The 13,042-nt window shown below is 37.3% G+C and overlaps 1 protein-coding gene across 1 annotated transcript in view; it reads left to right on the forward strand.

Moving 5' to 3' along the window:
* Positions 1-2,025: 2,025 nt before the first annotated feature.
* LOC107678213 (basement membrane-specific heparan sulfate proteoglycan core protein-like) overlaps positions 2,026-13,042 on the forward strand; it is a 21,533-nt gene continuing 10,516 nt past the window's right edge. Inside the window, exons 1-3 of the mRNA XM_016473419.1 lie at positions 2,026-2,092; positions 2,187-2,463; positions 11,206-11,492. Coding sequence (XP_016328905.1) covers positions 2,026-2,092; positions 2,187-2,463; positions 11,206-11,492 — 631 coding nt within the window. The remainder of the gene's footprint in view (positions 2,093-2,186; positions 2,464-11,205; positions 11,493-13,042) is intronic.

Here is a 13,042-nt window from a genome sequence, read left to right on the forward strand (position 1 = left end):
GCATGAAGTTTTCAAAGTTCTAACTCGTTTTCACGAGTGGTTGTAAATTCAGCCTGCGAGAATTCACAAAGCAGATATTTTCTTATCCTTACTGCTTAACTCAATCCACCAGCGTCAGTTCAGCAGATAGAAGATTTTGTTTGTACTTGCGTTTACTGAAAGCTGAAAAGCTGAGTTGTTCCTCGTGGCTACTGGAGGGGATTCCGTTGCTGATTGGCTGTTGATCTAGCACCGGAATGACGTTTGGATGACGTCCCTTTTGGGGAATCCCTCGTTGGATTGGTTGGTCTCTTGATGACGCCAGAAGCTTGAGCAGTTCTGCTGAAAAGTCTCTGTTTGCAAGACGTTAAGTACTTTGAAGATCGCGAAGTTTCAACTGAAGTGTTTGAGTTCTATATGGTCGATCGCCTGATGGTTCAGCTTGTGAGCACAAGCTAGAGTGCTACACGGCGACAAGGCCTTGCTTGAGAAAGCAAGTGGCGAAAGCCTGCGTTCGGGAGAGCAAGCGGCAAAAGCCTTCACTCGAGAGAGTAAACAGCGAGAAGCAATTGAATCTGAGGTTCAAAGGGGTTTTGATCCGTGGCATACGTCCAACCTACGGCGCGATCTGCCAATCGGCTTCTTGCAAGGCGGAGCGTACATACATTTAACAAGAGGCTTCAATTCATCACGAGGACCCCTATAAAAGTTGTTAATACCTCTATAAAGTCTCTTAAATGCAAATATTGTACCTACTATTAAAGTTTACTTTATTTTGTCCTTTTCCTGTTTGGATATAATAGTTACGTTCTTTGGTGGTCACAAGACATCGTGGTTTCTATATGTTGTGACGAACCTTCCAGTCCTGATACAATGAAAGCTTTGTTGTCTCCTGATTGAATTAGTTTAGATCTCATGAGTAGATGAGACAAGACTGACAGGAAATCGCCCCCGAATATTGGAGTCATGTGCTGGGATGATTCCATGGCATATCAGTGTCTGTTATATATATAGAAATCCCTACATGGGTGATACATTTGCCTCTTGGGTGAGGATGTTATACGCCCATCCTAGGGCTTCGGTTCTCACTAACTTTAATAGGTCATCTCAATTCCGACTATATAGATGCACCCGTCAGGGCTGTCCTCTTTCGCCTTTGCTTTTTGCAGTTGCAATTGAAACTCTCGCCCTTGCCATTAAAAATAATCCTTTAATATTGCCCCCAAATATAGGCCAAATTAATCATCATATTTATCTCTACGCAGACGATATTATTTTATATCTTTGCAACCCAGAACAGTCTATACCTCCGTTACTAAATCTGTTAGAAACATTTGGTAAACTCTGATTACTCACAAAAAAGTGAATTTTTGGCAGTGACTATTAATATTGACCCAATTTTTATGCTTAGTTTACCTTTTAAAATAGCCATAAATAGCTTGAAATATCTTGGAGTTAATATACCTAGAAACCCTAAGGAGATGTATAAGCTTAATTATTTAACTATATATGCTAGAAAACCTAAAGAGCAATATAAAATGCTGGCGGACCCTACCTCTATCAACGATGGGGTGTGTGAACGCTATTAAGATGGTGACATTGCCCAGATTCTTGTATCTTTTTCAGAACTTACCTGATATTTGCCTAAAAAGTTCTTCAAAATTTTAGACTCTATTGTAGTGCCATTTGTCTGGGGCTTCAAAACACATAGAATATCTAAATTACATGTGTGCAAGCCAAGGTCATTGGGGGGTTTAGGTCTACCAAATTTTCAGCACTACTACTGGGCTGCCAATTGTAGAGCCTTAACTTACTGGTATGGCCCACAGCCCAATAGTCTCTCAGATGATCTTCCTTCATGGCTTGTGATTGAACAGGGTTCTTCAAACTCGTCTCTCTCCTCATTGCTATTTGCAGCCCCAGAGACATCTAAAGCTGCAGTAGGATCCCACTTTATGATTAGTAATTCTCTTAGGATATGGCGTCAGATCAGCAAGACATTTAAACTGCCAAATACCTCTTTGTTTGCTCCAATCAGTCGTAACCATGCCTTTAAACCTTCGCTTTTATATCCAGTGTTCACAGGTTGGGCTAGAAAAGGAATTCTCTCCTTGTGAGATTTATATATGGACAAAAGTTTTTCTACATTTGATCAGATCATGTTTCTGACTAGTTAACTTAAAGAGCTCCGTCTTCTTTCTTCACAGATTCACCCAGATCTACACTGACTGTGACATCAGACAGTCCTGTATTCACTGGAGAGAGAGTCAATCTGAAGTGTGTGATTGAGTCTCACAGTAACTGGAGATATGAGTGGTATAAAGGCACAGACAGTGTAATGTCACAGACGTCTGAGTGTTACACTGTAAACAGAGACACTCTCACTATCAGAGGAGCTACTGAGTCTGATCAGGATCTGTACATGTGTAGAGGACAGAGAGATGAAAGACCAAAATCATCACAATCAAGCTCTGTTTCTCTCAGATCCAATTCTCAGATGTTACATTCACACTGCTTATAAATACGCTTGTCACTCTTCTTTTGAGAATTTGCTTCTGTTTTATACTCTGTTTAAAATTGATTTAATACTGTTTAATAATATTTTAACTTGCTAATGGGTTGTTTACACGTGTGTTCTTGTGTTCAAAACAGTTAGAGCAAAACACAATGAAACTAATTGCAGGAATCTTAACATGTATTTTAAATTTGAAGTTTGAGGGGTCATCTTAAAAACACAAAACTCATGGCTCCATAATCCTGATAAAAACAGAGAGACACGACAGACGACACAACAGTTAAAGGTTTCTGTCTGACAGACCTGGGCCCGTTTTCATGAAAACTCTTAGTGCAAAGTGTTGCTCCTAGTGAAAAAATTCAGAGAAAATTCTTAGAAAAGATCCTTACAATTAAACAGAAAATCCTAGTGAAGATAAAAGTCATTCACAAAGCATCTTAACTCTTAAAAGTGTTAGGAGTAGGGAGGAAGACTTTTAAGAGGCTTAAGAGTTTATTTAGAAGAGGAGAAAATGGCTGAAAGATGAAGAGGGAGAAGAAATGTTGCAGACAATGGATGACAGTGCTAGATTAGATCATGCAGGGATCATGTTTGTGACCGATCTTATTAGAGACACAGCATATATATATATATATATATACAGTATATATATATATATATATATATATATATATATATATATATAAGTGGCGAGCAGTGACTTTTTTTAACCAGGTATGCCAAGTGATAAGATTAAGCCCCCCTCCGCACTCCTCATCGCTTTTAAGACGCACTCAAAGAGGAAAACACCGTGACAGGTGTCGATTTAAAATAAGGCCTATGCACATTCCTACTTTATTTGTAAAGGAAATTCATATCCAATCCTTCTTCTATAGTTTCAGGTAGTTATTCGAATGCTAGAAAACAGCTGCTTTTTCGAGTAAAAACCGCCAAATAACGTAGTTATTTTATGATATATTCAGAGGGTGGGGAGATGGGGGATTTATTTATTTTTATTTTTTCATTCATTCAGTCATTCATTCATTCATTCAGTCATTCAGTCATTAATTTTTATTCCCAGTAAACTCCCACCCGGGCGACACTACTCCAATAATAGACATGCAAAAAGAAATTTAAATAAATAAATACAATAATTAAACATAATAATAATAATATCTTTAAAATATTGCCAAGTAACATTGCAAACAACAATCAAATTAGAAAATTACTTTAATTGTAAGCGACACAAGTATATGGAAAATATACAGTTATGATGTCCTTTTTTTCCAGCATCAGCGCATTTTTCCACTTGGGCGAGCGCTTTGCGGACAGCTTACCTCGCTCATGAAATCTCCCGCAGACCAGAAAATCACTAGGTGCGTTTACATGGAGCATTGTAATCGGTTTAAAAGTCCAATCCGAATGAAAATGCTCCATGTAAAGACCTCAATCGGAATAAAAATGCCCAAACTGAATGAAATTGTAATCGGTTTGAGAGGGGTGGGATAAACCTTTCTATAAACCGAACAAAATTAAAATTCTGCCATGTAAATGCATTAAACCGATTAGCCTACTTTACGGCATTCTGGAATAGTGGAGGTAGAAGTAAAAATTTTAATTATACAGTTAAAAACACAGAATGGAGAATGCTTGCTGTGTGATAAACTGCTATATCAGCTCTCACAGGGGCGCGGGAAGATGTTTTCGGTTGGGGGTGCTGTGTGTGTCCGTGTTGGGTGAAGGGGCGGGGGGGGATGTTTCACTTGCGTCGGTGCTCGTGCTGGGGCTGGTGTTGTTTGGATGCCGATTTTGTAAAGTTTTTGCTGGGATGGGCATTTTAAAAAATCTGAAATTCGCTTTTGCGCCATTATCTCCTTGTATTAAAGTTAATCTTGTTCGCATTCTGTAAAGTTTATTTTCTGATACCACGCGCCAGCGTCACGTGTTCATGTGGATTAGGCTAATCATCACATATAGAAAACATCACAAGTAAAATTAATCATGTTTATAAAAATAAGCATGGGTTTATTATAGCCCACTTACAATTTACATTTCAGAGATCATTACAAATAAATTATTAAATGCTAAAACGGAATACATTTAAATGAACAAACTTGGCATTGCATTTGCAACCATGTGAAAACAGGGGGTGCTGCAGCCCCCTCAGCACCCCTACTTCCCGCGTCCCTGAGCTCTCATGACCGGAGTGGAAAACGGATCTGAAATGAAGCGCAATTTTCAGATTTTCAGCTTAGAAACAACACAATGGTGACAGTAGAGCTCAATGAAAATAAACAACTTGACCAAAATTTGCCTTTGTCATTTGTATTTATTTATTACAGAGTCATAATTCCCAATCTGCTTGAATTTATAGGGGCTCACGCCATGAATAATGTACGAAAACAGGCTTAGTAATGTTATTTGTGATAGGCTATAGCTCGTTACGATCGCTCTCCGTGCTCATAAAGCAACGCTCCTTTGATTTATTGTTCAGCAACTCTTGGTAAGAAATTGTTTATTTGTTCTATTTAAGTAGCCCACAGTAAAACTTTTTAGTATCACAATACAATTCATTTCAGAGCTGCATTACAGAGGGTTGTACTGTTATTTTATTCCTCAATGCTTTAACATTAAGAAATTATGGCGATATGATGATATGTGTTGATCAACTGGCTGAGATCAAGCTATATTGTGTTTTATCTGATAGATATATCTGTGCAACTTAGTTATTAGAAACTGCAAACGAGAAATCAATTTGGTTCTGTGTGTGGTAGAATAGAAAACGGCTGTATAATTTCTATGAATGTGTATGTGTTCTGGCCACATGACTGAGCACTCAAATGAACGCAAGGGATTCAAATATTAGTCAGTTTATTCTAAGCAAGCGCAAGCAGCTATTAAAAGTATTAACGCAAAAAACGCGGGCATTTTTTCCTCTGGTGATTTGTAGGCTTTTTGTTGTCATTCGGATTAGATAACGTCTCATGCAAACAGTCCACCTGAGAACGCGCTATAATCCTGACGAGTCATAGCAACAGAGCGGAGGCGAGAAAGCTGCGGAGAAGCCGCTCGCCCGGAAGCAACCGCAACTGACTGAAGATTTACAGAAAATTACCGTTGTTTTCAAATAAATAATTTGACATGCTTATTCCCAACACTTCATTAAGCTTTAAGTCACATCTCAAATGACAAGGGATCAACTTATAATCATGTTTATATTAATTAGCCCGTGAACTCAAATATGTATACGTGTGTGTGTGTATCTGTATTTGTGTGTGTGTACAGTGCTTATCAATTTTATTTTAAAACAATGTAAGGTTTGTGCCACAGGAACTAAAATCATTTATTTATATATATATTTCTGTAATGGTTAATCCACCAGTATGTGTAAACTCTTTAGTTCAGTTTCAAGTTCAAGTTCAGTTTTATTTCTAGAGCACATTTAAGCACGAAACAAGGCCGACCAAAGTGCTGCACAACATACAATAATATATAACAAGGAGAAAATCAGTAAACAAATAAAAACAATTCAAAATCCATACAACAACAAAAGCAGATTAAAACAATTCAAAGGCACATATTATTACATGTTAAAAGCCGGAGAGAAAATATGTGTTTTAAGATATGACTTGAACTCAGATAAAGTGGAAGCCATTCTGATGTGAACTGGTAAATTGTTCCAGAGGGTGGGACCAGCCACTTCAAAGGCTCTAGATCCTCTGGTTTTTAAGCGGGTTCTAGGGGTCTGAAGGAGAAATTTGCCCTCTGATCTTAGTCCCCTCTTCGAGGAGTAGGGGTGGAGTAAATCAGATAAATAAGACGGAGCTTGATTGTTAAGTGATTTATAGACAAGTAGCAATATTTTAAACTCAATTCGATAGTGAACTGGCAGCCAATGCAATGATCGCAAGAGGGGAGTGGCATGATCAAACTTTTTACACCGCTTCAAGAATCTAGCTGCTGCATTTTGAACTACTTGTAGCCGAGAGATTTGGGACTTTGATATTCCGAAATAGAGGGCGTTGCAATAATCCAGCCGAGACGTAATAAAGGCATGGATAGCAACCTCTAGAGAGCTTTTTGAGAGAAATGACTTGATTTTAGAAAGGGAGCGAAGATGGAAGAAGCTAGAAACTACTACAGCACTAATTTGTTTATCAAATTTTAAGGAATTATCAAACAACACACCCAGATTTCAAACATGGGGAGAAATGAAGGAGTTTAAGGTCTCGAGATTGGGTTGAGTACTTGCCCTATGTTCTGAGGGACTAAAAACTATAACTTCCGTTTTATCTGGGTTCAAGAATAGAACGTTTTTAGAAAGCCATGATTTGACATCAGTAAGACAAGCAGTAAGAGTACCAATGGTAAAGTTTGTTTTCTTAGTCAGAGGCAAATAAATTTGTAGGTCATCGGCGTAACAGTGAAAAGAGACGTTGTGTTTTCTAAAAATAGAGCCCAGAGGAAGAAGATAAAGAGAGAAGAGAGCGGGAGATAAGATAGAACCTTGTGGAACTCCACAAGTTAGGTTGCCTGTGGTCGAGTGAAAACTTCCAGTTTTTACCACAAATCTCCTGTTTGTTAAGAATGATTTAAACCAGTTTAAACCCCCCCCCCAGTCCCAAATGAGACGCCAAATGAGAAATAAGAATCTAATACTTTAGACCACTACTTTAGTCACAGTAGTGGTTCTAATGCTAAAATATAATTATTCAGTGGCGGCGCTAGGGCGGGGCTTGACGGGGCTATAGCCCCATCAGAAACTTGCTTAGCCCTGGCAGAGCCCCCCAAGGATTTCCTAATGATGTTCCTGCTTTTTGGTGTCACTTTCATTAACATTGAAAAATAAACATCAAAAACCTAAAAAAAGTGCCTAATATGTGGCCTATAAACAATTGATATTATGGGGTAGGGGTCAAGCAACACAAGCAACCAACGCGCAAACTGTGTGCAAGAGTTATGCCGTTGAACCTCAGTCAGTAGAGAAAGTGAAAGTAAAAAACTGACGGAGCTTTCTAATGCTTCATTAACGGCGCATATTCTCTGAAACAACGAGAGATGAAACAACATATGCTGATAACGGTATATAGCCTAACTGTTTTAAATTATTCCCTTAATATTTCTGACCTGTTAAAAAACAACAGCAACAACAAAAAAACTTTTTAAACATTTTCAACGAGGAGTAAGCTAGCCTAAACGTTAATTATCCTCACAGCGCATCATGCGCATGATGCGCTATAAAATTATTGCGGGGCAATAATTTAATGTAATTGAATCATAAAAGTAACCTAATAATAATAATAATAATAATAATAGGCCCAATAAGAAGAATGTAACAGGCCTACACTAATCGTCACTATCGTCGACACATGATACGACGCATCTCAGCACGGGGAGGTTATCGCGGCAACCCCCCCCCCACGCAGTGCATGCCCATCAGCTATGCCACTGTGTGGAAATAGTTGTATGAATAGTCGGCACTTTATCTATTGTAAACAATTGTAGGAATTGACCATGTTTTCCTGCCAGTTGGCATTGAGAGTGACTGACACTTGATGGTCAGAAAAAAAATTACTAAATAGTGTAAAAATTAAATAAATAAAAATATAAAACAAAACAATGAAAATAAGAAAAAAAATCCCTATGTTCTCTCTTTTCTATGTGTGTTCATAAATTGTATTAATTTGTAAGTGTCATATTTGGCATTTGGCATTAGAAGTTATATTACTAATAACAGTGGCATATGAGAGGTTTAATACCACAGAAATATATATTTTTTTTTTACTTTTTCGAAGCTGCTGTATATAAAAAACACAAGGTGGCTGAATTTGCATGCTATTTAGATAGCTGAAGCTTATAGATGTTCATTACTTTCACTCAATTTAAGTAGTTTTTTAGCACCCCCTCTGAACTGTTAAGCCCCTCCTTAGCACCCCCAACAGAAAAAACCTGGAGCCGCCACTGATTATTGTTGACATTCAATGGATTTAAAGATAGATCACACAAGTTTCATCAAACGTCTTTGAGAATAAATAGAAACTATTTGGTAGTCAGTAACAACAGAGACTCTGGAAAAGTACATAAAAACAATGCCAGCAAGAATGCAAGCTGTTATTAAGACCAAAGGAGGCCATTAAAAAAAAAGTGAAAGTTTTTTTGTTCTTATGTATGAATAAAGACTATTGAGTTGTTTAGTTTACTATTTTCGTTTATTTGTTATTTGCCCAATAAAATGACAACACAATTTTTAGTTTAAAAAAAGTTTTTGACAGATTCCTAAAATATTTGTTTTTCTCTCTTTATTATGACAGTTGGTCTAATACATTTGTTAAGCACTGTGTATCTCTCTCTCTCTCTCTCTCTCTCTGTGTCTGTGTGTGTGTGTGTGTGTGAGAGAGAGAGAGAGATAGAGAGATTAGGGTCAAATAGGAAGAAATAGACCATATATACATATATATATAATTCATATAAAGTTAAGCCCCACTCTATTCAACATTTATATAAACAAATTAGCTAAATTATTCATTCGACTGCTCCTGGCCCAACATGACTGAAACAGAAATGAAATGTCCCCTCTTTGCAGATGATTTAGTAACTCTGTCAAAAACAAAAGAGGGACTACAACAGCTGTTCAGTCAAACATGGGCTCTTAGATTTAACCTACAACAAGAATAATGATTTTTCAAAATAGATACAGGTGTAGGGAAAACAAATACACCTTTAGAGCAGGAAACGATCCTCCAACACACCCACAAATACACTTATCTGGGACTAAAAATAAGTTCAGCAGCAAACTTCAAACTGGCTGTGAATAAACTGAAAGCTAAATATTCTGAACGCAATAATCAAACCAATTGCTCTTTATATGGGGACCCCTAAAAACCCAAGATTTTTCTAAATGGGAAAAAGAGGAAATCAACACTCTGCATACCCAAATTTGTAAGAGCATCCTAAAAGTAAATAGAGCAACACCAACCAACTCAAGCAGAGCTGAATATTAGGACAATACCCCTTATTAATCAGTTTCCAAAAAGAGCTCTGGAATTCTATAAGCACTAAATTGCAGTGAGCCGAGCTCAAACCCTGCAGTGTCAGGAGCAGAACCTGCATGAGCGCTCTTTCACACTACAGCACAGTCTGGCCCAAACAAATTATACAATTACAAAAACTACAGCAAATTACATTGCCTATTTGAAAGATGCCACTAAAGTACAAAAAAAAAAGATGGAACTATATTTACAACTGAAAAGAGATTACAAACCAGCAGAAAACCTGAGCTGTGTGAAAAAGTCCACTTTAAAAGTCCTTTGGCTTTGAACATGAATAATCACTACTTTTAAATGTAACACAGCAGAGCCTCGTGAGGCTTCTGTTCTTAAGCACTAAACTAATTCATATTTCACATTCAACGCAATGACACGTTCTCAAGCCTAATATTTTAACTTACAACTACATTTGCTGCACATTCAATTACATCACATTTTAATTTTAAATTAAAGTTTAAATTTTACATCAAATTTGAATGTATGTACAAAGTTCCCTTTCATGGGAACTTCGAACTGCGTCCTCTAGGGGTCGCTATGGGGAACGCCTCGTCGTCGTGACAGCCGTCTAACGTCCCAGGGGCGACTCCCATAGCAATATGGTAGAGTTGGTACTTAGTGCTCGCCATGGTTCTGGCATGCACTCCCCTCAGCATGGTGGCGTGGGTATACCGTTCCCCATAGCGACCCCTAGAGGACGCAGTTCGAAGTTCCCATGAAAGGGAACGTCTCAGGTTACTTATGTAACCATGGTTCCCTGAGTAGGGAACGAGACACTGCGTCCTCTAGGTTTCTTGCCATGCTACGGACGCAAGCTTCAGACGAAGAAGTGAATGATGTGTGCTCCCGGCGCCTATTTATACTATAGTCGCACCGGTAGTGACGTCATGGCTGTCGCCGGCCAACGAGTTGGTGTTTTTTCAATGTATGCTTCAGACACGGGTCACGACGACGAGGCGTTCCCCATAGCGACCCCTAGAGGACGCAGTGTCTCGTTCCCTACTCAGGGAACCATGGTTACATAAGTAACCTGAGACGTTTTTTCTTCTTCTTAATCATCTTCTTGTTATTTCTTGTTTATAAAAATATATTCATTTATTTACTTTATGGCTGATTTATTTTTATTGTGTTATATATTCATTATGTATGTATATTATAATCATGTGATGGCCAGGCCTTTGGCAATACTGTACAAGTCATTCCAATAAAGCTCATGAATTTAAGAGAGAGAGAGATAATGTACTAAAGATTATAATTAAGATTATTTTATTTTAACTGACACCCACAGCAAAGTTTCAATATTATCTCACCTGAAAATGAAAATTATGTCATCATCTCACTCTTTTGTTGCTCCAAATGTGACTCTAATGAGTTATGAATGGCGACTGGACCTTTTGTAACCGGTCCTACGTGAAGGGTCATCAGCTCTGTGTTGTGTGCAAAAGACAAATGGACACTGAACTTCTGTAGCTGCTCAACGACTCTTTATTTCTGCACAAATGGGAAATTTCTGTTAACCAGGTTAACCAGTCATTAGCCTTTACTAGTGGAAATAGTTCCTACTTAATCATCACTTTCCTCTCCACATCTCTCCTCTTTAACATCAGTGTCACACAAATACAGGAACTCAGATGATCAGATCATGTTTTCTGACTAGTTCACTGAAAGAGCTCCGTCTTCTTTCTTCACAGATTCACCCAGATCTACACTGACTGTGACACCAGACAGTCCTGTATTCACTGGAGAGACAGTCAATCTGACATGTGTGATTGAGTCTTATAGTAACTGGAGATATGAGTGGTATAAAGGCACAGACAGTGTAATGTTACAGACGTCTGAGCGTTACACTGTAAACAGAGACACTCTCACTATCAGAGGAGCTACTGAGTCTGATGCAGGTCAGTACTGGTGTAGAGGACAGAGAGATGAAAGACCAAACTCATCACAATCAAGCTCTGTTTCTCTCTCTGTGACGGGTGAGTTGAATATCATTGTGCTCATAAACTCACTCTATTATGATCACATATCTAGTTGAGAGACTGTAGTTTTGTTCAAAATGTGTATTATACTATTTTGTTTACTGAACATAACTTAGTATATACTGTTTTCTGCCTAATACCTGTTAATAGTATGTGAAACAAGTCACATTATGAAACAATAAATAATTCAAACTTTAGTATCAGTCACATGACCTACTCTCACTATCAGAGGAGCTACTGAGTCTGATCAGGATTTGTACTGGTGTAGAGGACAGAGAGATGAAAGACCAAACTCATCACAATCAAGCTCTGTTTCTCTCGCTGTGACAGGTGAGTTAAATATCATTGTTCTCACGCTACTACATAGGGCCAGGCGATAAAATGATAATTAATTTATCATGATATCATTTTCCTTGATAAAACGATAACAAGAGTTCTATAAATGTTCGATATAATGTTTAAACAGCAGCGCAGCGCGAGCTCACTAGAGCAGTTGCGTTACTCGCGACACTAAACAGCCGTGAGATCCAGAGTGAAGCTTCAATTCAGAGAAGAACACAAATGACTCGCTGATTTAAACTAGATTCAAACCAGATGAAACAGTGCTGACAAACAGGAGAAACACTGTGCACAACGCAACAATACATTCAGAAGACTTTTCAATCCACAAATCACCATCATTTACCATGAAGTTACTGTAGTAATGCTAAATGCACCATGGTATTGTGGCATAAATGTGGGATATTCATATCAAATTTTATTATATAATTAGTGTAGACATGACTTAAATGTATTAAAGGAGTAATGGAATATAATTACAGTCTTTATTTGTCATTAATGTATAGTGTTTGTGCATTTATACTAAATATATTTAGACTACTGTTTTTCATACTAGAAACCATACATAGTTACATTTTTACCATGGTATTGAGGTGCTGTATGAGTGGTTTTAACTGTGGTTATGATGATCTAGAACAGTGGTTAATTTTAATAAAACTCAATCAGAATAATTAAATTTCACCATATAAAAAATAAGTTGTTAGAATATTTACAGATGTTACTGATTTTGATAATGAACATAAATTTACCTCTGCATCCTAACTCAAGCCAAATGTGCATTTCTAAGAGACAAACAATTTTAATATTATTATTGCAGCCTGCACTGCAAACTGAGCTGAAGATAGATGTCAAAGTCAGGCAACACAAACGTGTTTCATCATTTGATACAATATCACTCATTAGAACATGCAGAAACTAATAAATACACTTTTTTCTATTAAAATAATTATTTTGTGAAGTAAAAATGACTGGAAAAGTGTAAATAATTCAAAAACGTTTTGACCATAAAGAGTTTAAAACCACAATTAATGGTCTGGTTTCTACAACTTTCACTCATGGAGCAGAAATCTGCCTTTAAATGTGAAAGAAATAAAGATTTGAAATTCATTGTGATAATTATTGTTATTGACTCGTTTATATATATATATATATATATATATAGTTTTTATAATACATTTCATTATAGAAATATATGTTGCACTGTTCTA

The sequence above is a fragment of the Sinocyclocheilus anshuiensis genome, unplaced genomic scaffold, assembly GCF_001515605.1.
Source record: "Sinocyclocheilus anshuiensis isolate Anshui unplaced genomic scaffold, SAMN03320099.WGS_v1.1 scaffold1909, whole genome shotgun sequence".
NCBI lineage: Eukaryota > Metazoa > Chordata > Actinopteri > Cypriniformes > Cyprinidae > Sinocyclocheilus > Sinocyclocheilus anshuiensis.